The sequence below is a fragment of the Drosophila ananassae genome, chromosome XL (assembly GCF_017639315.1).
Source record: "Drosophila ananassae strain 14024-0371.13 chromosome XL, ASM1763931v2, whole genome shotgun sequence".
Classification (NCBI taxonomy): domain Eukaryota; kingdom Metazoa; phylum Arthropoda; class Insecta; order Diptera; family Drosophilidae; genus Drosophila; species Drosophila ananassae.
Genome location: NC_057931.1, coordinates 9,986,715 through 10,010,535, shown reverse-complemented (window position 1 = coordinate 10,010,535; position 23,821 = coordinate 9,986,715). Strand labels below are relative to the sequence as shown.

At 39.6% G+C, this 23,821-nt stretch overlaps 3 protein-coding genes across 6 annotated transcripts in view; 1 reads left to right on the top strand and 2 right to left on the bottom strand.

Annotated features, from left to right (window-relative positions):
• Positions 1-63: 63 nt before the first annotated feature.
• Positions 64-1,726, top strand: LOC6504679 (protein C19orf12 homolog). Its single transcript, XM_001966383.4, has 2 exons — positions 64-564; positions 1,403-1,726. The coding sequence occupies exons 1-2, from the start codon at positions 363-365 to the stop codon at positions 1,621-1,623; spliced, it is 423 nt and encodes a 140-aa protein (XP_001966419.1). The 5' UTR covers positions 64-362; the 3' UTR covers positions 1,624-1,726.
• Positions 1,677-5,129, bottom strand: LOC6504833 (vacuolar protein sorting-associated protein 18 homolog). The gene is made up of 4 exons (XM_001966382.3): positions 4,662-5,129; positions 2,510-4,597; positions 2,299-2,450; positions 1,677-2,238 (listed from the first exon to the last, which is right to left on the bottom strand). Exons 1-4 carry the CDS (start codon positions 4,969-4,971, stop codon positions 1,762-1,764), a joined length of 3,027 nt encoding a protein of 1,008 aa, XP_001966418.1. The 5' UTR covers positions 4,972-5,129; the 3' UTR covers positions 1,677-1,761.
• Positions 5,130-7,642: 2,513 nt separating this feature from the next.
• The window catches only part of LOC6504831 (broad-complex core protein), a 49,227-nt gene continuing 33,048 nt past the window's right edge, over positions 7,643-23,821 (bottom strand). For 2 of the 4 annotated variants that reach the window (XM_044716971.1, XM_044716972.1), the window contains one exon: positions 15,466-16,091. In XM_044716971.1, the coding sequence (XP_044572906.1) occupies positions 15,841-16,091 (251 nt within the window). In that variant the 3' untranslated portion in view covers positions 15,466-15,840. Of the gene's footprint in view, positions 11,863-15,465; positions 16,092-17,579; positions 23,610-23,821 lie in introns of those variants that run through there. The other 2 variants (XM_044716968.1, XM_044716967.1) reach the window with 2 other exon arrangements.

Here is a 23,821-nt window from a genome sequence, read left to right as displayed (position 1 = left end):
TTAAAAGAGAAAAATTCCCCACAAATGTCCCAAAACTGGTATGGTCTTACTTCACTCTGCTGGCCACACTCTTGCTAAAGTTTGCAACAAATAAACAAAAATTGCGTCGCCCGCTCAAAAGTTTATTTTTAATTATCTGTTTTTATGGTTTATTTACAACCTCAGCAGCTAAGCTGGTTCTATAAATAGTGTTGAGGGTTAAAGTTTTTCTCCAAGTGTATAGCTTGAACGATTTTATATTGAATGACACATATTTTTGATAAGGCGACTAAGCTCCAAAGTCTAACAAAAAGTTGTCACGAAATTACGAAATTCCCAGCCAACAGGAGCACTCCACGTCGCAACAAAGCTAAAGGTCAAAGATGCCAATCGATACCCGGGAACTGATGGAGGCGATTGCCATTGTGGCGGACGAGCGGAATGTCCGGGTGGCCGTGAAGCAGTCCGGCAAGGGAGCCGCCATTTGCGCTGCCTGCTCCTTCGCCGGCGGTATGCTCCTTGGTCCTGTGGGCCTGGCGGTGGGCGGAGCTGCCGGTGGCATTGCCGCCTACAAGATGACCAGCGGTAAGTCGGAAATTCCACTCAATCGTGATGGGTTTCCTGAGGTTCCTTTATTCCCAAGAATCCTATTTTTACTAAAAATATTTCCAAAAATATTTTATAATCAGATGCAGAATGATGGGGAATCGATCCACAAATCGTTTGAGGTATTCCGCTCAAGAATCGGATGGGAATTGGTTAAGATATGGCCTTCCCAAGGGGCCATTGGCCAAAAACCCATTTTCTGCAGGGGTCTCCAAAGGAAAAATTTGAAAAAAATTGAAAAAATATTTCGTTGCCAGATTTTGATGCAGATCGATGGAGAATCGATCCACAAATCGTTTGAGGTATTCCTTTCTAGAATCGGATGGGAATCGGCCGAGATATGGCCTTCCCAAGGGGCCATTGGCCAAAAACCCACTTTCCAAAGGGGTCTCCGCAGGAAAAATATGAAAAAAATTGAAAAAATATTTCGTTGCCAGATTTTGATGCAGATCGACGGGGAATCGATCTACAAATCGTTTGAGGTATTCCGCTCAAGAATCGGATGGGAATTGGCCGAGATATGGCCCTCCCAAGGGGCCATTGGCCAAAAACCCACTTTCCAAAGGGGTCTCCCCAGGAAAAATATGAAAAAAATTGAAAAAATATTTCGTTGCCAGATTTTGATGCAGATCGATGGAGAATCGATCCACAAATCGTTTGAAGTATTCCGCTCAAGAATCGGAATCGGGAATTGGCCAAGATATTGGCCTCGTAGGGCATCATAGTCATCAACCTTCCCAAGAACCCCCATCCTGCCTTATGACTCCAATCCCAATCTAGTAATCATCATTTAATCCCTAACCTTTTCCACTTTCAGGAACTTTCCGTCCCCTGGGAGAGATCCTGCTGAACGACCTAACCGACGACCAGAAGGAACAGCTCGTTAATCACGTCTCCAAGGCCGTGGCCGAGATCCATCCCACCGACGTGGTGATGCTGCTGCCACTGATCGTCCAGAACGCCTCCATCCAGCAGGCAGTGCTCAACACGGTCATGTCCTTCGTGACCAACGAGCTGCGCATGCAGATCGTCGACTGACCGGCATCCGCTGGCCAAGTCGAGCTCCGAGAAACTAGTGACTTGAATGTGGCTTGTGATTTGTATAAGTTTATTAATAAATACTCGTCTATATGTACACGGATATCGGTGTGAAACAAAAAGCAGGTGGAATCAAGGCTACTCCCACTCGACATTGACCTGATCCCAGTCGTCCACCAGGGGCTGGTCCACGATTTCAATGTAGAGGCCACAGAACAAGCAATCACCCGCCAGAATGTCTTCGATTTGGGTTTGGATTTTCAGACGTTTCCGTTGCATTTCCACCGCCTGCTGCTTGGGAACAGCACCGGATGCCTGCTGGGACTGCAGCTCCGCTTCCAGCTGGTGCTTCAGGGTGGTCAGTTCGCGACTACGTTCCTTGGTGAGCAGCGGCACCACCTGCTTCTCCAGGCAGTCATTGTGGAATTTGTGGCCACACATAAAGGCGAAGAAGGGCTTGGCCAGCGCCATTAGGTTGCAAAGGGAGCAGTTGTCCTCCGGGGTTATCAGGATTTTGTGTTCCCGCAGCTTCTGCAGTTCCCTCTGCACGCGATCGGATTGCTTCTGGGTTTCGTCCATTTCATGGCGCAGTTCCTGAATACTTTTGTTGTATTTCTGGAAGAGAACAAGAACTTCTAGCTCTCATTTTTGGGATTAATTTTTCTCCGGACTCACCTCTAATGCCTCGCAGATGGGATCCTTAAAGTTGTCGATCTTCTGGAAATCGGCAAAGAATGGCAACAGATCCTCGATCCTCAGCAGATCGCATTCCTTGAGGAGATTCAGGGCCTTCTTCACGTCGTCGGTGCCCTTGATGTCGTGGTAAGCTGGAAGTGAAGAAGGTTTTACAGGAAATGGGATCTAAAACCTATTCAGAAGCAGTCACCTATCCTCAACCACAGTCGCCTCCTTAGCTGGGCATCCGTCTGCCTGTTGGCCGTCTCCTTGGCCAGCTTGATGTCGAATGTCAGGGCCAAAGCCACCGCCGGATCCCACATATTGAGGAGGCACTGCAGGAAGACGCACGCCTCCTTCACCTCCAGATCCGTGCACACCTTGAGGGCGTACTGGATGTTGTAGTGGACGAGGGTTTCGTCGCGTCCCTGGATCTCCAGGTACTTCATCAGCTGCTTCGGCTGGTGCTCCGCGTACAGGTGCAGGAGGATGTTGTGAACGGCATCGTAGGTGGTATTCAGCTGGTAGATGGCGAACTCCAAGTAGCGCATCGTCTGCTCCCGCTGCTCCCTCGTCTCTATGACCACCATGTCCGGCACTAGTTTCTCCAGATCCAGCCGGGATCCTTGCGCCATCAGTGTGTCCACCGTGGGCTTGGGCAGCTTGCCCATCAGCAGGGGAATGTATTTGTAGAATAGCTCGGGCTTCCGTTGCTGGGCGAGGGTCTGGAGCGCTCCGGAGTAGTTATCGGCTTTCAGTTGCTGGGTGACCACCTGCTCGTAGTCCCCGATGGCGATGGCGAACTTGGCCATGTTGGTGGGATCCGCATGCTGGGCTATCAGCTCCTGGGCATCGGCACTGTTGTTCACGGTGAAGGCCAGGACGTGGGGATCCGCCATGAACTCGTCGTACTCCGTCTGCCACGCCTCCCGCCGCTCAGCGTCCTGGTCGGGCATGTTGATCTGGATCAGGTAGAGATCGATGAGCCACAGCACCATGGCTTTGACAGCATTGGCATGGTCCTCGTCTACGCTGGCTAGATCCAGGGGCTTCCCGGTGGTCAGCTTCCGCAGGCGCTTCTTCACGTAGTTGATGATGGGCCTCTTGTCCGGCAGAACCATGAACTTCAGGCACACCTCCTCGAAGGGATGTTCCGTCTCGGCGTAAAAGTTGGCCGCCACCTCGTGGGCGCCCTCCTCGAAGGCGGCCTCTGCCCTTCGCTCGAGGACCACTTGCAGATGCTCCAGATTACCAGCCGCCGAGGCCATGGCGCGTTCGTACTGCCCCTTCTCCAGGTAGATGTGCCAGATGTTCCGCTCCTCGTTGGTCACCTTCAGGTTGAAGAGCGTCTTGGTCGTGTAGACGTAAATGGAGCCGGTTAGCTCGTCCCGTTCGATATTCAGGGGCCTGCCCACCTCCGCCTCGTCGAAGGACTCCTTGTAGACCAGCTGCTGGTTCAGCAGGCAGATGGCCCGGATGTGGTCCGCGTAGAGGAGCACGGCATGGAACTCGGTCAGCACGAAGGCCTTCGGAATGCTCAGCCGTCGCTCCTCGTACGAGAGGTAGGTTTTCTTGTCAAAGTCCAGGGAGATGAGGGTGTCTCCCACCAGTGTGGCGCCAGTACTATCCTCCAGGGCCAGCTCACCCACTCGTATCCCAACGCCGCACAGCCACGCCCACTGCTTGGGATACTTGCTCTGAGGCGTGGCGTAGAATCTCAGCTGGGAGTAGTTCAGATCCGTTTTCCTCTCCTCGCAGTGCGGCTCCTGGACGCCGCTGACGTAGTTGGCGAAAATGGGGTTCAGGGAACGTTCGTCCGGCCGCAGGGTTTCCTTGAAGGCGTATATGCACTCGGGACTGGTCACCACCACCATGTACCGGCTGCCGATGGATGCACACAGGAGCCTGAGTCCTGTGATGGGATACTTGAGTCGGCCCAGTCCCAGGTCGTAGACCTGCTTCTTTGGTATGTGTCCTTCGCCGGCGGGACTCAGTTCGGTTTCAAAGATCAGACCCCGACTGGTGCCCAGCAGAATGGAGCCCGTTGTGGTGTCATTGCCGTGGAATGGATTGAAAGCCACGGCTGTGATCTCGTGATCCTTGAACTTTTCGATGCGCCGGACCTTCAGGGTCTGAGCCTGGGCCGTTTGGGTGCAGTGGACGTAGAGGAAGTCAGGTGAGACACCAGAGCCGGCCGACTTCGGCACCAGAGACACGATCAGATGATGGCCCGTGGGATCGAGGAAAATGCGGGTGATCTTGTAGCCGGTGCCGGAGAGATACTTATCCAGAACGGCCTCTGTGGGTGGAAAATAAACAAGATTAGGGAGGATTCAGAGCTGGAATGAGGACGAATAACATACCACCCGGTGGAATGGCTCTGGGCAGGAAGAACCTCAGCAAGGTCGTCCTCTCCGCGTTGTTCATGATGCAGAATAACCAGTTCTTGGAGACGGTCAGGTGCAGCATCTCCCCGTTGGCCTTGGTGGGGATGCGGAGCAGCATCTTGTGCTTGCTGAAGATGCCCTGCTGCTCCTCCTCATCGTCCGTATCGAAGGGATTCCCGGAGGAGGTGGCCACAAATGGGTTTCCGGATGCGGCCTCTGGTTTGTTCTTCGGCACCCGTTCGACGCGGGGCAGGAACCGGGGTTCCTTGGGCGTTGCATGCGCCATTGCTGCTGCACTGTATCGTCCGAGGGGGCAATGGGTCACCAATGGTTCGTGCTACCTTCAAAAAATCCTTTTGTCTTCAATGTTTACTATTTCCCTGAATTTTTCCCCATACGCCCACAATCAGCGGATATCGATAACCACGGGTAATTATCGATATACAGCATGACAGTGCTGGAAAATATCTATACGCGGTTACTTTTTGAAAAAGCTTTTAAGCTTTAAGGGGGGGATTCAAATAAATAAACTTAAATATAATACTTTTTTTAATAATATATTATTAAGTAAAGTTGGAGATATTTTTTGATTTTAGTATTTTTTAGGATTTTAATAAATAGTGTTAAAAATTACACTTTTCTATAATTGTTATCCTGTTCAAGTACTTGGCTTTATAATTTGTCTCAATGTTATTTCCAAAAAATAACTATTTTATTTTTATAGAGATTAATATGTTAGATAAAAAGTAGTCAAAAAATGGAAATAAAATCCCTAAAACATCACACTATTTAATATTTCTTTGGTAGGCCATAAAAATGTACTGTTAATACTATATTTATCACTTAAAGTTTAAAAAATACTCTATATATCTTTCATTTACTTTAATTTTAATTAAAATCTCTTCAGTTTTTACTTAACATGTGAACTGTTATAGTAATAGCATTAAATTTTAGCAAAAAACAAAAAATAGAAACCTCAAACAAGAAAAAAACATATTTTTACGATTTTAAATCCAATTCCCCCCTTTAAAGCTCGCTGTAAAGCTTTTCTTGATTAAACGATAAAGATAAAGCTTATAAATTTCAAATGTTTAAGAGATAAAATCACAGTTCTTTTAAAAAACATGCATTATTGATGTTTTCATAAAAATAAATAAAAAAGGAAATTATTATCGTTTAACTTCTATATTTAAACAATAACCTATGTACATATGGTTTGCTACAATCTAGAAAATAATTCTTGGGAAATAAAATAACAATTTCTTTTTATGGAGGTCAGTTTTTTATTGGCACAATAGTGATTATGATTCTCTGAATTTATTATGTATAATCAAGAACTATTTTTATTTCTGAGAAATTTAAATATATTTGGTCAAAGAATTTATAATTTATTAAAATTTCCAAGAAACTATAAAAACAGTTTTAAATAAATTTTAAATTTTTTAAATTTTAAATAATTAAACCATACGAACTTTTGTTTTTAAATTTTTATTAATAATTAGTGTTTTCTTTTTGTATACATGTAATTATATTATTTATATATATTTATGTTTGATGCGTGTCTGTTGGCCAGAGTCGTTAACGGGGTCATAACACTTGGCCTGCACAATGCAATCCGTTGATAAACATCTCTCGTATCTTTGTATCTTTTTATCTTGTATCTTTCAATCGACTCATCTGCAATCCATCTTTTCTATTTTGTATTTTGTATTTCTTTTACTTTAATTTTATTTTTAATAAATGTTTTTTGTGGTACGACGACGTATTTGAGTCACAACTATCGTCTAAAGTTTTTTGTTTTGTTTTTCGTTTGATTTTTTTTTTTAATAGTTTTAGTAATAAAAAAAATGTACAATTATTTTGTATACATGAAATCGGTTCGTTTCTCATCTCGTTACTTGTGCATTTTATTTACTAAGTTTTAATCTTTGCATTTTTTCTTTTCTTTACTTTTAATGATTACTCATGTTTTTTGTTTGTTTCTCCTTCAATTCTTTCGATTTTTTAATAAATTCGGACTTTAAAAGTGTTCGAAATTACAGATATATATTATGTCTAGTAAAACCTACAAAAAAAAAAATAGTTATATTTTTTATAATGTTTCTCGATCAGGTTTCCATCTTCAAGTACAACTAATTGCATGTGCGTGGACTTATATCGTTCTTTTGTAATGATTATTTTGGCGAAGGATGTGTATCTGTATCCATTAGAATATTTTTTTTGGGTAAATTATATAATATATGTATATATTGTATAGCCGAAAGTATTTTGGAAAATGCAACCGCATATACATTTTTGACTATTTTTCATAAAATCCAAAAAACATGATTTTGTTTTTTTGTCATTTTTTGTTTTTGGCAATGAAGTATAAACATCGTTATCGCTATACAATTAATTTTTAAAATTTAAATTTTTTGTAGTTAATCACAGATTTTTTTTGTTTTAAATACCGAAAAGTTAAATTAATAAACAGCATAGTTCCGAAATGTATTTTATTTTGTTTTTTATAGTCACATATACATATATGCCTGTACACATCAAGATTTTCTTCACATATATATGTTATATGTTAATGTATATGTTGTATATGCATATGTATTTTTTTTTGTATAATATAATTAATAATTTTGACTAATAATTTTCAATTATCTAATTGTTTTGTCCGAATTTTTGTAATAATTTCCCTTCTCATGTGATATGCGTTGCATTTTCATCATTTAATTTTATAATTTTTTTCTCCTTCTCTCACTTCTTCGATCAATCAGATACAAACAGATATATATTTGTTGAGGGGGTCAAAGGTTATAGGTCAAAGGGCATGGGGGCTGGAAAGTGCGTCAAATACATATACGACTCTAGGTTTCTAAGAATATATCTTTATATGAACTTTAGAGCTATCAACTACATTAATATGATTCAAAATCTTCTTATTAATGGTACGAATTAAACGCTTCTCCTTTTTCTTTTTTCAGTTTATTTTGGCCATGCTAGAGCTCCATTATCCGATTCAGATTCGGATCATATATGGATAGATAATGTGGTGAGGTCGATTTATTTCCATATCTTTTTTGGAGGGGATTTTGGAGACTTCTTACAAGTTAGAGTAGTTCCTGAGCAGTTTCCCTGAGTTTTTCATAGACATTTTTGTTTGTTTTTCGTTTCTTGTTTAAAAACTAAATAAAAAATTGTTAGAAAATATAATAAAGAGAGTCCAAGAGTGTACAATTTTGTATTTGAAAATTATTGGTTTATTGTGTTTATGTAACATAAGGCCAAACATATAATTTTGAATAAGATTTCATTTTTGTTTTAAACAATACGTGTATATTATAGAGGTGCACAAAAAATAATACAAAAGTTCGCATTCACAGTTTTTTTCTCTTTTTTTTCCTAAACATAAATTTTGCGAGAGATTTAAATTAATCGTCTCGTTTTGAGATAACATAAGTTACAAAAATTAATATAATATATATATTTAATAAAAAAAATAAACAGCCAAAACGGAATTTCGAACAAGGAAAATGAACATTTTCACTTTGTCAAAGATTTTTTCGTAAGATCACAGTTTGTTTTTGCATTTGCATTATTTTTCGTTTTTGTCTCATATTTTTTGTTTCAAAAAATAATAATTATAAATCGGATTAATTACTTAAAATACAAAAGAGTCAAGTTTTTTGTTTAATTTCGCTTCAAAATTATAGATATAATATAAAGTAATGTGTATTTATTAATATATATATATATAAGTGTTTAAAAACTAATAACTAAAATTGTACAAAAAAATCATAAATATGTGTGCGTAGCAGATGTTTGTGTGTGTGAGTGTGTGGGTTTGTGAAAGTGGATTAAATATATAATATATATATTATATATATAAAAAATCTATGCCATGAAAATATAGAGAATCGTAGGACACCATAGCTCTAGCTCCTCTCTCCATCCATTATCCCTTCCGAATTATGCTTCCGAAAATAAAACAAAAAAAAAAAATAAAATCCTGCCATTAGAATTGAATAAATTACTATTTAATATTTATGTTGGATCTGCTGAAGGATGGAACTTTTGCTGGTACGACTGCTGATGTCCTTGTTATCCTGGTTAACCCTCTCATATTATTCTTATCCTTCTTTCTCCTACACCAATCCCATGGTTAGCATGGCACAAAGAATACTAATAATCCTATACCTACGGCTGCTCTATATATTTTTTCTTTCTATATCTATTTTGTTTCGAATGACAAGAAATCGACAAGAAAAACTCGCACTTTTTTTTATGATAAAGAGTTCGATCTGATATGCCCAGTGTTTTTTTTATATTTTATTTTTTTAGTGGAAGATGTTATTTTTAGTTTAGATGTTGGTTTTTTTTTTTTAATTTTAAGAAATTCCTGAGACATGAATTGATACACATTGTTCGACTTGTTTTTACTTTTGCACTTGGGGTTCTTTGTTTTTATTTTTTAAGGGGCAGTTTTTGTATTTTACCCTGAACTTTAAATATTTTTTTTTTGATATATATATAGAAATATATATATATTCTTAGCTGCATAGCTCCCCTGAGAGTTTGTAATTATATACAATTTTAAAAGTTTGGCTGTTACTTCTGCTTTTTGTCTTGGATTTAATTCGCATTTCTAACGTTTACTTTTTGTAAAATTTTTTATAAGATTTTAGGTTTTGTTTTTGTTTTTTTTTGTTTAATAAAAAAAATTTTAATTTCAGAACATTTGTACTTCGCTGGTGGAAAAAATCACTGAGTTACTTTGCGGCTTTTGTGTTTAATGCTTTTTTTTTAATCCTTGATTTGCAGCTCTCTCTCTCTTGTTCCTATAACTTTGTCCCTTTTTCACTCCCTGTGCTTGGTAAACCCTATATATATATATATATATAGATATATATATATATTTATATATGTTATGGTATATATGGTAAATGGTGTAAAGTATATACATGTATGTATACATAGACTTTAGTATAATTGTTGCTCTTTTGATGCGTACGCATTTACAAAATTTCATTTCAATTTCTGTTACTTTATTCGTCCTTAGAATATATATATATATAAATATACATCTACATATATATATATATTTATTTGTGTATTGGTATGGTATTATTTTGTATTTGTATAAGTAGAAAAAAAGGACTTTTGCTACGACATACTTGATATTTTTTATCCCTGATAACGTTTTACTTTTGTTTTTTGTTTGTTTTGTTTGTTGGTTTGTTTGTTTGTTTGCTTGTTGCTTCTCTTCTTCTTGTTATATATGTTTAACATTAGTTTTCTTTTTGTTAAATCTTAAAGTTTAATCTTACAACTGTCCTAGCTTTACAATTAGTTTCCTTCGAAAAAAAATACACACATCCTTAAACTTTAAAATCCAGGCTCTTAGGCCGTCACCATTTTTTCTTCAATATTTTATTTTTATTTTCTGGAGAACATTGTTTTTTTTTTTTTAAATTAAAAAATAAAATAAAACTCAAGTGTGATTTAAGTCAAAAAGGGTTTTTGGTTTAAGATTCAGATTCAGTTTTGATATGTACCAAAAAAAATCACCTTCTTGACAAAAATCAACTTTCCCTTCTCTGAGTGTAGACTTGTAATGGTGTTTGTGTGTTTTTGTATATGTGTGTGTTTTTGTGAGTGTGTATGGGTGTGTGTGTGTTCTAGTCCTTCGTTCTCTTCCCATGTTTTCATTTTTTTTTGTTAAATGTTAGATTTAAAAAAAAAAAACATAACTCTAAACACTAATAAGTATTTAATTTTTAAAAACGCAACTTCACGCTTGATTTCTTATTTTTTTATTATTATTATTATTTTTTTTTTGCTTTTTCAGCTTCCAAGAGGTATTTATATATTTTTTATTTTTTTGTATTTATTTTTTTTTATGATTTATCGAAAGTATTTACACGATCCTTGAGGTATTGCACATGAAGCAGCGTAATTGCTTCCACTACTAAGTAGCTGAGAGCAGCACAAAAAATTAAATATATCAACTAAACTATAATAGTAATGGGTGAAAAAAAAAACAAAAAAAATATATATATAGTATTATATTATATGTAGAAATTATATAGAAGGCTTCATTAATTAAGATTATTTAAGAACTAGAGTCCTAGCATTATATAGAGGCTCTTCGAGAGGAGGCCGTTTGAAAAAAAAAAAAAACCATTTTGGTTTCTGCCTCCTTTTGGTTTTTTTTTCTTTTTTTGCGAAAAACAATCCTTTTTTCTTGAAACTTTTTGTTGGGCAAAGTGTGTGTAGCTGGTCTGAGTGTTAATATATTTTTTTTTATCATTAATATTATTATCTGTTTAGTTAATAATTGTTTAAAAGATGGCCCGCCAACTTAGCTCCTATTGGATGCCCGGCGGCGGTTGTCCCAACTCGCTCCCGAAATCGAACAAACTGGGCCGCGGATGGGAGAGCGCATGATGGTGGGGATGTGTATGGGGATGGACGCCATGTCCTCCATGGCCACCGTGCGCCCCATGCCCCCCAGCATGTCCGACCAGGCCGTGCTTAATGGCCGATGTCTTCAGCAGTCGCTTCAGCATTCCGCTCGATCCCCGATGTTGCAAGCTCTTGTGGGTTGTCAGCGAGTTCTTGGTGCGATACCGTCGATGACAGAACTCGCACACATACAGGGTATCCGACTGTTCGTGCTTATCCTGGAAGTGCCTCTTCAGCGAGTAGTAGCACGAGAATGTCCTGCGACAGTACGGGCACTCTTGCGGCTCATTGATTCCGCCACTAGTGGGTGGTGGCATTCGCAATGGCAATTGGGGGGCACCACCGGCTCCTGGTGGACTTCCACCATTATTATTATTGTTGTTGTTGTTGTTGGTATTGCTAAGGCCATCGCTGTTGTTGTTGGTGTTGCTGGAGATGCTGCTGGAGATGTTGTTGTTGTTGCTGCCATTGCTGCTCGAGGAGGCGGATGAGGAGGAGGTGCAGAGATTGCTGCCAAGACTGCTGCCAACGCTGCCGGGGCGTGGGGGCGAGGTGGCGTGCTTCAGGACGACGGCATGGGCGTGGCTGTGGAGATTGTAGACGGCGGCGGCCAGGCTCCCGTTCAGGGAGCTGGTGGGCGAGGTGAGGGCCGTGGGCGGCGATGGTGGCGACGATACGGAGCTGGTGGGCGAGGTGGCTGCTGAGCGGGTGATGCTGTGCGGTCCTGCACAGGATTCAAAAACAACAACAACAAAAAAATACATTAAAAATCATCATCATTAAATATTTTAAAAATTTTTAAGGAAAAGGATATTTGTGTTTTGGTGTAGAAAGTGGGTGGCTGGGTGGTTGGGTGGTGTCTTATAGAATAGTGATTTACTCACTAAGTAATATTTTGATATTTGAAAAAAAATATATATATATTTATATTTTTTGCTTTTTTTTTAAGATTCTTATTAATTCTTAGGTAGAGAGTATATGGGAAATTAAAAAGTGCAAGTTAACAGGTTCAAGTTACAAGGATTATCAAGGATCTGGTTTTGGGTTTCGGGTTTAAATTAAAATACGATGCTTGAATGCTCTATTATAGCACTAATTAACTTCCTCAGTTTGAAATTTATATATATATATATATATTTAAGTGACTAGCGTAGAGAGTAAAGCGTTATAAAGTTTAATATTTTAATATTATTATTATTATTCTTTTTGTATATATATATTTGTAAAGATAGAGGTAATGCATGATCTGATACAATCTCAAAATCAAACTAAACTTTCGGTTCCTTGATTTTGGCTTGAATCTAAATGTTATATATATGCAGATGTGTGGAGGTTATGGCAGAGAAGGCGTCTAACTTCTTTCCTACTAGAGAGAGTAACTAGTCTCATTCCGCCGAGTAGCGAGTGATAGACGGCTACTCGCCAGACGGCGGTCCGATAACGAAAGCAATCGTTTCCGATCGATAATTCTGTACACTGTACACTTTTGTGACTAATATATAAGTAGTTCGTAAGGCGTAATAAAATAGGGAGGGGAAATTAAGCTATTTAACAACCGATTGTACATATATACATTTTAAAAAAAGATACGACGAGTTACAAATATAGTTACGAGTTACACTACAACCAAACAAACAGTGCACATGCATAATCACAACACGAAATTGTTTATTAATGAGTGTCAAATGGTTGAGAGAGTGTGTTGTTGAGGTAGTGATGGAAGGTGATGGAAATGGAAATGGAAATGAGAATGCAGGGTAGGGAGTAGCAGGATTGGTAGCAAGCGGAAGCAGCAAGCAGCGAGTGACTTTTAGCGAGTGAGGCAAGCGCGAGTAGCATGCAGCGAGAGAGACTAGCGAGAGCAAAGAATCAAAAGTAAAGCAATAAACATTAGACTAAATTAGAAGCTAATCGCATTTCGAATATGACTTTCAGATGTGTCGTTTAATTCAATTTTGGTTTGGTCGGTTTGGTTGGTTGGTTTCGTCGGATAGGCATTTTCTTTAGAGTTTTGTTTGCTTTTCTTTTGTGATGAAATTAGGGTGGAAATCGAACAAAACTAAAGCTTTAAGGTAAGGTGGTAAGGTAAGTTAGGCAAATAATAAGCTATGATTGCAGTTAGTAAGATGTTGTGGGCCCTCGAATCAGAAGATTTCAAAGGCGTGGAAGCGTGGCGAGAGACTGGATTCGAGTTGTCGTGGCCCTACGACGACGCAAACTTACCAAATACGAAATATTGTGATTAATTGAGAGTAGACTGAGTTCTATATTTATGTAGATCTATTATAGTTGCAGCGTTCGTTTTTTCCATTATTTTTATTATTATTATTATTATTATTATATATATATATATATGTATGTAGGTCTATTTATGATATTTATAGTTGGAAGTTGGAATCTTTTTACATATGTGGGGGATAAGACTCTTGCTTATTTTATACAGTTGCATCAGAGCGGGTACAGTTGTGATGAGACAGAGACAGAGAGAGAGAGAGAGTGGATAGAGACAGTGGATAGAGACAACGATACTGGGGAAGTCAACGCGGCGAGAGAGGAGCAAAGGATCGAGATCAAGATCGAGATGAACAGTAGTGGAGGAGCTAAGAGCTAAGAGCTGAGAAACTGAGATATAATGTTAGTCGGATCTCTGTTTAACCGACTGCTAGTTCTACTGGGTGAGTAAAGTATCCTCTATTAGTGATCCCCGTTAGTTTCCAAATTCCATATCGATCGGGAAAGTAGCTAGAGATCGAAGTAGCCGAAATTTGATCACTACGGTTAGTACAGCATAGTCGATAGAGAGTGAAAGAATGTGATAGAGAGAGAGCCAGAAGACAGAAGAAAGTAGGATAGTTATGTAGATAGTTAGCCTTTAGTTTTCTGATTAGTATTATAGGTTAGGCGTGTGAGCGAGAAGAAGGAAGAAATATAGCGAGTTCCACTACGGTAGCGAGTGAGAGGCGTACTTACAGGTCGCAGATGATTTTTTTTTTGTACATGAGAAGTGGTTAGGCTATGCTACGGCGGTCTAGTAGAAAGAGTGGGAGCGAGTCGAGAGAGAGAGAGAGAAAGAGAGAGGGGAGGCGAGAGTTCGGAGGCACTTGAGCAGGCAGATGTGGTTACAATATACATACGAGTATTAGGCGGCATTAGGAGGAGACTACGCGCTTCTATTGGAGCTCGGTCTGGTAATCCTTGCTTTATTGAAAAGTAACGAGTAGCGAGTGACGAGGAGCGAGTAAGAGCTCCCAAATCCGTTAGTGTGTAGATAGAAAGTTGTAAAGAGATATACTTGTGTAAATAGATCACCAATAGAACCGAGCTACCATAGACAGAGCGAGAGAGACTCTGAGAGATAGAAAGTGGTAAAGACGAGAGTTGCCATGAGAGAGAGAGAGAGAGAGATAGCATGTATGACTAACTACGTATCTGCGCATGGTCGGATACTTTTGGATACTTGATAGTTGGCTACCAATGTAGTAAGGTGTTTGGGGCTAACCTTTGGCAAGCGCGTGATCTTCTACTTTGACTGACTAACGAGTAGCGAGTGCGGGTAGCGAGTAAGCTGGTGGATGACGAGATCAAGTTAGCCAGCTCAAGTCCATTCTGGATACAGCATTCTGGATATCTTCCTGGATATATCGTTTTCAAGCTCCGCTCGACAATAAACGCTCTAATGTTGTTGATGATGTCAAGCCGAGCTCCATTCCATTGCCACGCCAGCAGCTCTTTAATAGCTCTATTTATACTTTTCTTCTCTTTTAAATTCCATTATTAACTATTCATCTATATAGTTATATTTCTATATATATATATATATATATGTGTATATAATCGCTCTAAAAGTATTTGTTTGTTGTGGAAGAAAGCACATTATAATCTGTTCAGTTTGTCCAGTTCGAGTAGGAAGTTACAGTATTTAGTTATAAGAGAAGGCAACTTGTGCGAGGTCCGTCCGTTTCCGAACTATCAGAAAATAATTGTAAAATTGACTACAAGTACGTTGTATGAGGTATAAGGTAAAAGAAGGCCACAGAGTGTAAAACAGTTAATATATGTATCTCCATATACTGGTCCATATAGGCATGAGTTTTGAAAAGTCAGCAAGTCTACGTTTAGGTTGACATCGATGTATAGGTTAATCGTTCCTCTAATCTAATCCTAATGTCTATAGAGAGTTCCAAAGTGTCCTCCATTATTATATCTATCTTAAAGGTCTAATGTCTTTTTGTTTTTTCGAATAATACGTTATAATGTTTTGTATATTATAATAACTATTTTGTTCGCAAACGTCAATATATAGTAGGTATGTATGTTGTAAGGTGTGTATATATCACTACGTAATGGCATTGCTTTAAGTTTGAGTTCTAGTGTTAGTTAGTTAGAGGTCCCTAGTTGCTAAATTCTAGTTGCTCGTTGTGGCAATCGAAGATTGGCTGCTATGTCCCGTCCGTTGATAGAGGTAGTAATCATATAGTGTCATTATCTGACGCTGTTGTATCATCAATTGGTACTGATCATTCACCAAATTCGGTGGTCTCTTGCTAAAGTCTTGGCTAGTATTTAAGTTCATGGTCGGTTGTGTCATAGTCGAGTTGAATTTTTTCATTGATGGTGACTGTGCTGTTTGTTGAGGATTTTGTTGATGATGAGAATGTGGCACGCTGCTCGGACAAACCGGCATGGGCGTGGCAAGATGGTCTCAGATCGACGAGTTGAACTGGTTGTAGAGCTTGATGTCCTTCATTTCCATTTCGCCGGGCCGGGACTTGTGGTAGGTGTAAATGTGCGTCATTAGGGAGTTACGGGAACAGTAGACCCGCTCACAGATGGCGCAACGATACTCCTCTTGGCGCACAGCATGCTTGTCGGCAATGTGACGCTTGAGCGAGGCTTTCGAGCAGAGGAGCTTACCGCAGAGCTGGCATGAGAAGAGTTTCTTGGGCGAGTTTCCTGCAAATTGGTAGTGGAGTGTTGGATTTTGGATAATGGTTGTGGTATTTGCTTTTTTTTTATTGTTTAATCAATCAATTACTTGACTGAAAAAAAGATAGGGCCTTATATCGTGTGGGCAACAACCGTTCTTAAGCTAAGAAATGAGTGTCGGGTTGGGGGGGCTGGGAAAAATATGTCTGGGGGGGTCTGAAGTTGATTATATATGTATATATATTTCGATTTTTATTCTGGTTTGATTCTGTATGAATGCGATAACCACACATGAATATATATCTTCGGCTAACATATTCGTGAGTGGTATTTATGTGGTGGATGGCAAGGACATTAATTATAACATTACATATATAGATACATACAAAAAATTATAAAATATTATAGATAGAACATTCGTCCAGTCGCAGCACCGAGTGGCATTTCGATTGGTGTTTAAGGATATTTGTGGTGGAGCGGTGCCATCACAATTAGAGATGGCAGAATGGCGATGGACTGACTGGCCCGTGTTATCGACTGACAGACAGTTAACGGTTAACGGTTACAACTATCGGTTATCTGTTTGTTATCGGTGATCGGTGATCAGTGGAATTGAGTGTGGGGAGTGGAGTGCTGGATCGTGGAACGTGGGGGCGTGGGGGCGTGGGTGGGTTTCTTGGTGAGTTAATATACGGCGATCTTTTGTTAGGTTAGGCCCGATGATCAACAAGGACACTGAGGCGATGAAGCAGAGCAGGGGATGGGTCGAAAACTGGATGGAACCCGGAGGTAGAGCTAAAGAGAGAGAGAGACACACACAGCGGCACAGACACACACATTACGGATGGCTTAAACCTACACGATTATATCGATTAAATCGATTAACGATTAACGATCAACCCATTTCCTCCATAAACCCAAACCCTAGGGGAGAGACACTTAAGAAAGAATTCCTCGGCACGTACAATTTTTCACTTATATACATTCTATTTATTTAAATAATAACACGATATCAGTTGGTTTTTTTTTATTTTTATGAAAATACTTCATTTTCCTTCTGTAGTGTGAGTGTTTCTGGATTGTGATTGATGTTTCTTTGTTTTTCTTTTTCTCTTTTTAAATATTCCTTCCGTTCGTAATGAAATTTATGATTTATGAAATAATTATGAATTCGGAACGGTACGGCATTTACTTCTTGTATCATTTTAGTATTGTTTTCTTGCTAATACACAAATACATAAAAATTATTAATTATTCAAACTTTTTTTTCTCTTTTTTTATAAATTTTTTTTTTTGCTTTTCATATATATATAAATATATGTAAAGTGTGGGTGTGTTCTTTTTGTGGTTTTGTGGTTTGATTTGCTGTGGGTTGTGTGGATTCTTTTTGGGGGATAAAGTAGTTCGTTCTAGTGCTGGCACCTTGCTTATATACAAGTGTACGTACAGGAGACAAAATGTACATTTCTTACTAGGCTAGAGTGGAAAACTTAATAGTTTTATTGTATTCGTTTGTTTTTTTTTTTGTTTTGTTAATTTTTAATTTTAATTTTTTTTTTTGTTGTTCGTTTAGTTCTTGAGTTCGTGTTCGAGTTGGAGTCGCCAAAGGAAAAATGGTTAAAATTGTTTACTATTTCGGGTACGATCTTGGATCGATTATGGTTTCTGAGGGGGGGGGGGGGTGTAGTAATGGGGTTTTTCTGGGCTAGGGGGTTTTGATTTATGGGCTTTACGTCTATCGCTATTATAAGTAATGTAAGCGTCAGTGTGTACGTGTGAGTGTTTTCGATTTGCAACTAGATGAGAGATATTGGTATTGTATTGCTTGATTTTTGTGACTTTGATTCTGTTTCTGTTTCTGGTATCGGTATCGGTATCTGTTCTATTTCTATGCAATAATCGATCGAATTCGGGGGATTTCCCCGATCCTTATCGTCCTCTTGTATCCTCGGATTGGCTATTTGACTTATGTATGTATTGTATATCCATGTAGTTACTGCAGTTAGTTTATTTCTTATATATCGCGTATTGTAAATTGTAATTGTAGTTCGTTAATGTAAATTGTAATTGTTAAGCTTTATGTGGCTTGGAGCTAATGGTTCATTGGATAATACGGTTCAGTATGCATTACATTCATTTTGGGGAATTTTTTTGATTTTTTTTTTTTTGATTTTTTTGGTTTTTGGGGGACTTGGGGAACATCTAGAATAGGAAAAAAGGATAAACATAGTCATAGTACACACGTTAAACAGGCGAACCTACTATTGATTAATCGGTATGTTTGTTTAAACGGTAATCGGTAATCGGTAATCTGTTATCGGTATTCTGTAATTGGTTTTTATTTCATTTTGTTTTCGGGCTCTTACTGCTGCTATTTCGAGTATCAATATGCTATTAGTTAGTTAGTAGTTTGGTTAGCTCCTCAGTTAGTTGCTTGAGTTTGGTTTTTATTTAGTTATCCTGCGTCTATGTACTCACATGATGCACACTCTGGGGGCTGTGAACTGTTATCAATGATCGATGATCTGTGATCGGTAATCGGTAATCGGTGATTTGTGATCGATGATCTGTGACCAGTGATCTGTGATCTATTATCATTTATCTGCGTTGTCTGTTAGTAGTATAAGATTTTACGTAAACAACATTAAGGTGCAAAGCTGCGACATCTTCTCTCCACGTGACTCGTTATCGATTTTTCTCATTTTTTTTCTCAATTTGTTTCATTTCACATTTACATTTCCACATTTATTGAACATAATCATTTATTAATCATAGAAAAAAAATATATATATAGGTGACATTGCGGGTTAACAAAGGCCGCCGGCGAGCTGAGAGGACAGCACTCGGGTACAATTCTTAATTTTCTTTTTAAAATATATATTTTATATACGATATATGGCATTTTTCTTATTATTTTTTTTTTCAGATGAGAGAGGGTCTCCTTATAGTTAAGTTACAGTATTACATTATGCTCGACATTATATCATTACAATTTAATTTTTTGTTGTTTGTGGTGCATAAGCTATGTGGTAAATCGAAAATTTGGTATCAAAACGTGGGTGATTAACTTAATCAACACTTCAGACTTTTCGTTTGCCAAAAGAAGCAAGAAAAAATACAATACAATGGGGACTTTTTTTTTTGGAGGAATTTTGCTTGCTTAGTTACACTAAGTGGTAATTACAATATAGGTTTTTGTATAAAAAATAAAATTCGACTATACTCGCACACAACGTAACCCCCATTCTCCTTCCAATCGTTAATCGGGCATGTAAAGATGCACTTTTTAAACTAAGGCTATATATATATATATATATATGCCACTGATCGTTTTTTTTTCTATATATTATATAATATATATACCCCTCTCTCCAAATCCCCAAGTTGCAAATTGCACGCGGTTCCATCTCGGCGGTGTACTCTTCCATTCCCTCGATACTTTCTTCTAAAGGTCAGTCTTTAAATTAATGCAAAGTTTAATATGCAAAGTATATATTAAATGATCTAATTTTGATTATCCGTCGTCGTCGTCGTCGTCTGCCAATTGGAAAGCAATAATATTAAGCAGAAATTTTCAACTGAGGACCGCAACAATTTCATTGTTTAAATTTCAGTTGTTTCGATTTTTATCGATAATACATCATCGATTGATTATAATCTAGTCAGTCCTTGTCCGCATTTCCTCTCCGAAGAGTCCTCCGAAAGAAACCCTGCCCTCTCCTCTCACCCTTCTCTATGTTCTTGTATGTACAGTACAGTCCAAATAAAATACCTCCCCATATCGATTAATATCGATATACATATATCGCTGTGTTTCTGCGTGTTTTGAGTTATGCTAAGTCATAGTCTTAGTTATATATCGTACTTCGTATCTATATAGATGTGTATATAAATGTGTGTGTATGATCTTAGGGCGTAAATTCTAGATAAATTAATAATATTCATATAAAAAAAAAAAATATTCATATTACACACACACTGTTGTATCGCTTAAGCTTAAGGCTATCTTTTAAACTTTTTAGTTTATTTTTACATTGACCTCGCTACTCATTTGATGAATATTAAGTGGCTGCTAAATATACACATATGTATGCTTTAATATATAGTATTTCTGATATCTTACTATGATACACGAGAGAAAAAAAAAACAAAAAAAAAAATGCAATTACTTGTAAGTCATTCTATTTTTTCTTTTACTTTTCTTATTCATTTTTTTTCACTTTTATTTTATTTATTTTTGGATTTTGCGAAAATGGAAAGTCTGTACAGAGATGGCGGATTGCACATATGGTTGTGTTAAATTCAAATTCAGATTTAGATTCAAATTCAATTTTAGATTCTGATCCTGCTGCATCCACATTGGATATTGGGATGATGTTTGGAAGAAGATGAGAATGCCTTCTAATACTCATATGGATGTTTTTAATGAAAAATGATCTAATGATATTAGAGTGCAGTCCTTTTATGAGAATTTTTTTTAAGGCCATATGTTAACTTTTTTCTGCTACAAAAACAAAAATAATAAAACTTTTGGTTTATTACTCATACGCCGTGTATGCCAGCCGGCCAACAGGTCGTATGAGTTATGCTTACTTTGAAACTGGAATTTTTCGTTGGTTTCAAAAACTATCTTTTTGTGTTTTTTTTTTCAAGGACCACACACTAAAAATCATATGAGTGTGCTTGTGTTTTGGGTGTGTGTGTGTGTGTGTGTGGGTAACAGTCTTCTAGCCTGGCTCTAAGCTTGCTTCTGGCCAGGTGGTTCACTTTCTCCTAGCCTAGTTCTACTAAACTCTGACAAACTCTATCCAATCTCCTTCAGAAAAAAAAAATGCTTATGTGTTACGAGTCGGATTCCTGCGCATTCTTTAATTTTTTTTTAGTGGGAGTGTTACAGTGTATTTTTTTACTTTTACTTTTTCTTTATTTTATTTTTAGTTTTTCCTTTTTTTGTTTTTCTTTTTTTTTTGTAATAATGTGTAGCTTTTTATCGTAAAAGACTTTTGTTTTTGCTTGCTTTATAATCAAGTCGTAAATAATCACAGTTTTTCCATTTGCCTAAAAATGTTTTTCTTTTTGTCTTCTTATCCTCTTCTCTCCTTTCGCTTTCGCTTTTTTGCTTTGCTTTATTTTTGTTTGTTTCTCGATGTTTTTTTTTTTTGCCATTTCTTTCGCTTTCTTTCATTTGTTTTTGTTCTTGGCCGAAAAAGTCTTTGAATTTTCCGCTCTGTGAGATCCCAAAAAAAATATCGATTGTATCGAACAGCTGTCGATGGTTATCGATATCGATTATTATCGATAGTTATCGATATTATTATGTTACAATTATGTATTCTTTATCCTAAATGCTCTTCTTCCTTCTCGGTTATCGATCGGTCGGTTCTGCTCCTCTCTAATCCTCTCCTCCTTCTCCTCCTCCTCTCTTATTCCATTATCCTTTTTTTGATCCTTTTTTTTTGCGCTTGTGTGTGTGTGAGTGTATGTGTGTGTCCATGTTCCACCTCGCTTATTGGTCTAATAAATTCATGCGTTCGTAGGGATGCTGCTGGTGGTGCGGATGCGTGTGCGAATGTGGATGCGAATGCGGATGCGGATGCCCACCCAACTGATGCGGATGCGGCAGTGCCGGATGCTGATGCAGCAAATGTTGCGGCAAATGATGCTGCAGATGATGTCCCGCCGTATGCTCCAACTGTGTCAAGTCCACCGTGGGTGTGCCACTTCCCGAATTCCCGCCATAATCCCCGCCAGCACCAACTAAGCCACCTCCTCCTCCACCGCCAGATCCTCCACCATTTCCGTTATTTCCAGCTCCCACTGCTTCTGTTCCGGGGCCAGGTCCCGCCGCTGCTGCTGCCGCTGCTGCTGCTGCTGCTGCTGCTGCGGAATTGTTGAGTGCCACGTGGAACAGTTGCTGCAAGAGTTGCTGCTGATCTTATAAGAAGTCCATACATGGTTTCACGATTCCTGGCGAGGATTGTTGCTGCTGTTGTTGTTGCTGCTGTTGCTGTTGCTGCTGTTGTTGTTGTACGGCTGCCGCTGCTGCTGCTGCTGCTGCAGCATGTTGTTGCTGTTGTTGCTGTTGCTGCTGATGCACCGCCGCCAGTTGCAACGTTGAACTGGCCGTACCACCTGCAACAGCAGCGGCTCCCACAATCGGCGATAGCAAGAGTTCAGCTGCAGCGGCGGCGGCAGCAGCAGCAGCTGCCACAGCACTACCACCGCCGGCGCCCGCCCCACCCACAACACCGCCCACACCGCTATTGGCGGCAGCTGCCGCAGCACTCAGCGAACTGAGCGATTGATGCAACCGGCTGCCAGGACTGCCCGCCTGACCCACCCCGCCGCCATGATGGAAGTACGAGTGGTGGTTCTTCTGCCGTCGATGATAGATGCTCTTGTGATTGTTCAAGGAGTTCAGTGTCCTGAAGACCTTGTGGCACAGGTTGCACACGGCATTGTTGAGTGGTTGCAGGTGCTGTTGCTCCTTGTGCCGCTTCAGGGTCAGCTTGGTGCTCAGCAACTTGCCGCACACATCGCACCTGTGGCACGCGTTCAGTGGCAGCGGCAACAGCAGTCTATTCGCCTGCGCCACATCCTGCGCCCGCACCGACGACAGCAGGCTGGCGGCTGCCGCAGCCGTAGCACCACCGCCACCCCTTGACCCGCCACCACCTTGGACGCCACCAACACCACCACCGCCGCCACCACCACCGCCCACGCCCACCGCCGATGAGGGCGAGAGCGAGGAACGGCGATGATGCAACAGATGGTGATGCTCCAATGGTGAACCCGCCCGGGCAAGGGCATGGGCATGGGCGGCATGAGCGTGGGCGGCATGGGCGTGGTGGGCGGCAGCAGCGGCGGCACTCAGATCGTGGTGTGTGGCATGCAACTGATGGTGGCTCGGCAGCAGCGACAGCGGATGCTGTCCGAAGTGGGTGTGATGCGAGGGCGGTGGTGGTGGCGAGGATGCCGATCTCTGATGCTGTTCCATATCATGATCTCGTTCTCTTTCTCTCTCCCTCTCCCTCTCTCGCTCTCTTTCGCGCTCCCTCTCCCTTTCTCTTTCTCGCTTGATGTAATGGGCGTTGGGTGAGGGTGAGGGCGTGGCACTATCTCCTAATCCTTGCGAGGATCTCGATAAACTTCTTTCACTTCCCATCAGATCACTTGATTTTAAACTTTTCTGTTGTTGTTGTTGTTGTTGTTGTTGTTGCATATCCTGTCCCTTGTTGTTGTTGTTATTATTGTTGTTGTTGTTGCTGCTTTGCTCCTGTTTCAATTGTGGACTCCCTAGCTTAGAATGTTGTGTGGAATGATGTTGTTGTTGTTGTTGGAGTTGTTGGTGATGTTGTTGTTGTTGTTGGTGATGGTGTGGTGATGATTGTTGTTGTTGTTGTTCTACTGCTTGGTTGTTGTTGTTCTGGCTTGTTGATTGGTTGTTGTTGTTGTTGTTGTTGGTGGTGCTACTACTATTGCTAGGGGTACTAGTACCGCCACCGGGCACTATGACGCCGCCAAGTAGGCTGCCGGTGCTGCCACCTATACGGTCATATAGGAAGAGAAGAAAAAAAGAGACAATAGTGACTTTTCTGTATATTTGACTTTGTTGTTATTTTTTTGGTATTTTTTTTTTTTTTGCTTTGTTTTTGTTTTTCTTTGTTTTGTTTAGTTTTTGTGAGGTATAGTGTCATGTCTAGTCTAGTATTTTTGTTCTTGTTGTTGTGTTGTTAAGTATGTCAGTATCTGTTGGT

Excerpts from the sequence above, each read along its gene's own strand:
- LOC6504679 (XM_001966383.4), top strand. The coding sequence starts at position 363 with ATGCCAATCGATACCCGGGAACTGATGGAGGCGATTGCCATTGTGGCG. Across the intron at positions 565-1,402 it reads CGCCTACAAGATGACCAGCG|GAACTTTCCGTCCCCTGGGA; the intron begins GTAAGTCGGAAA and ends TTCCACTTTCAG.
- LOC6504833 (XM_001966382.3), bottom strand. The coding sequence starts at position 4,971 with ATGGCGCATGCAACGCCCAAGGAACCCCGGTTCCTGCCCCGCGTCGAA. Across the intron at positions 2,451-2,509 it reads GCGACTGTGGTTGAGGATAG|CTTACCACGACATCAAGGGC; the intron begins GTGACTGCTTCT and ends CTTCACTTCCAG. Across the intron at positions 2,239-2,298 it reads CCATCTGCGAGGCATTAGAG|AAATACAACAAAAGTATTCA; the intron begins GTGAGTCCGGAG and ends GTTCTCTTCCAG.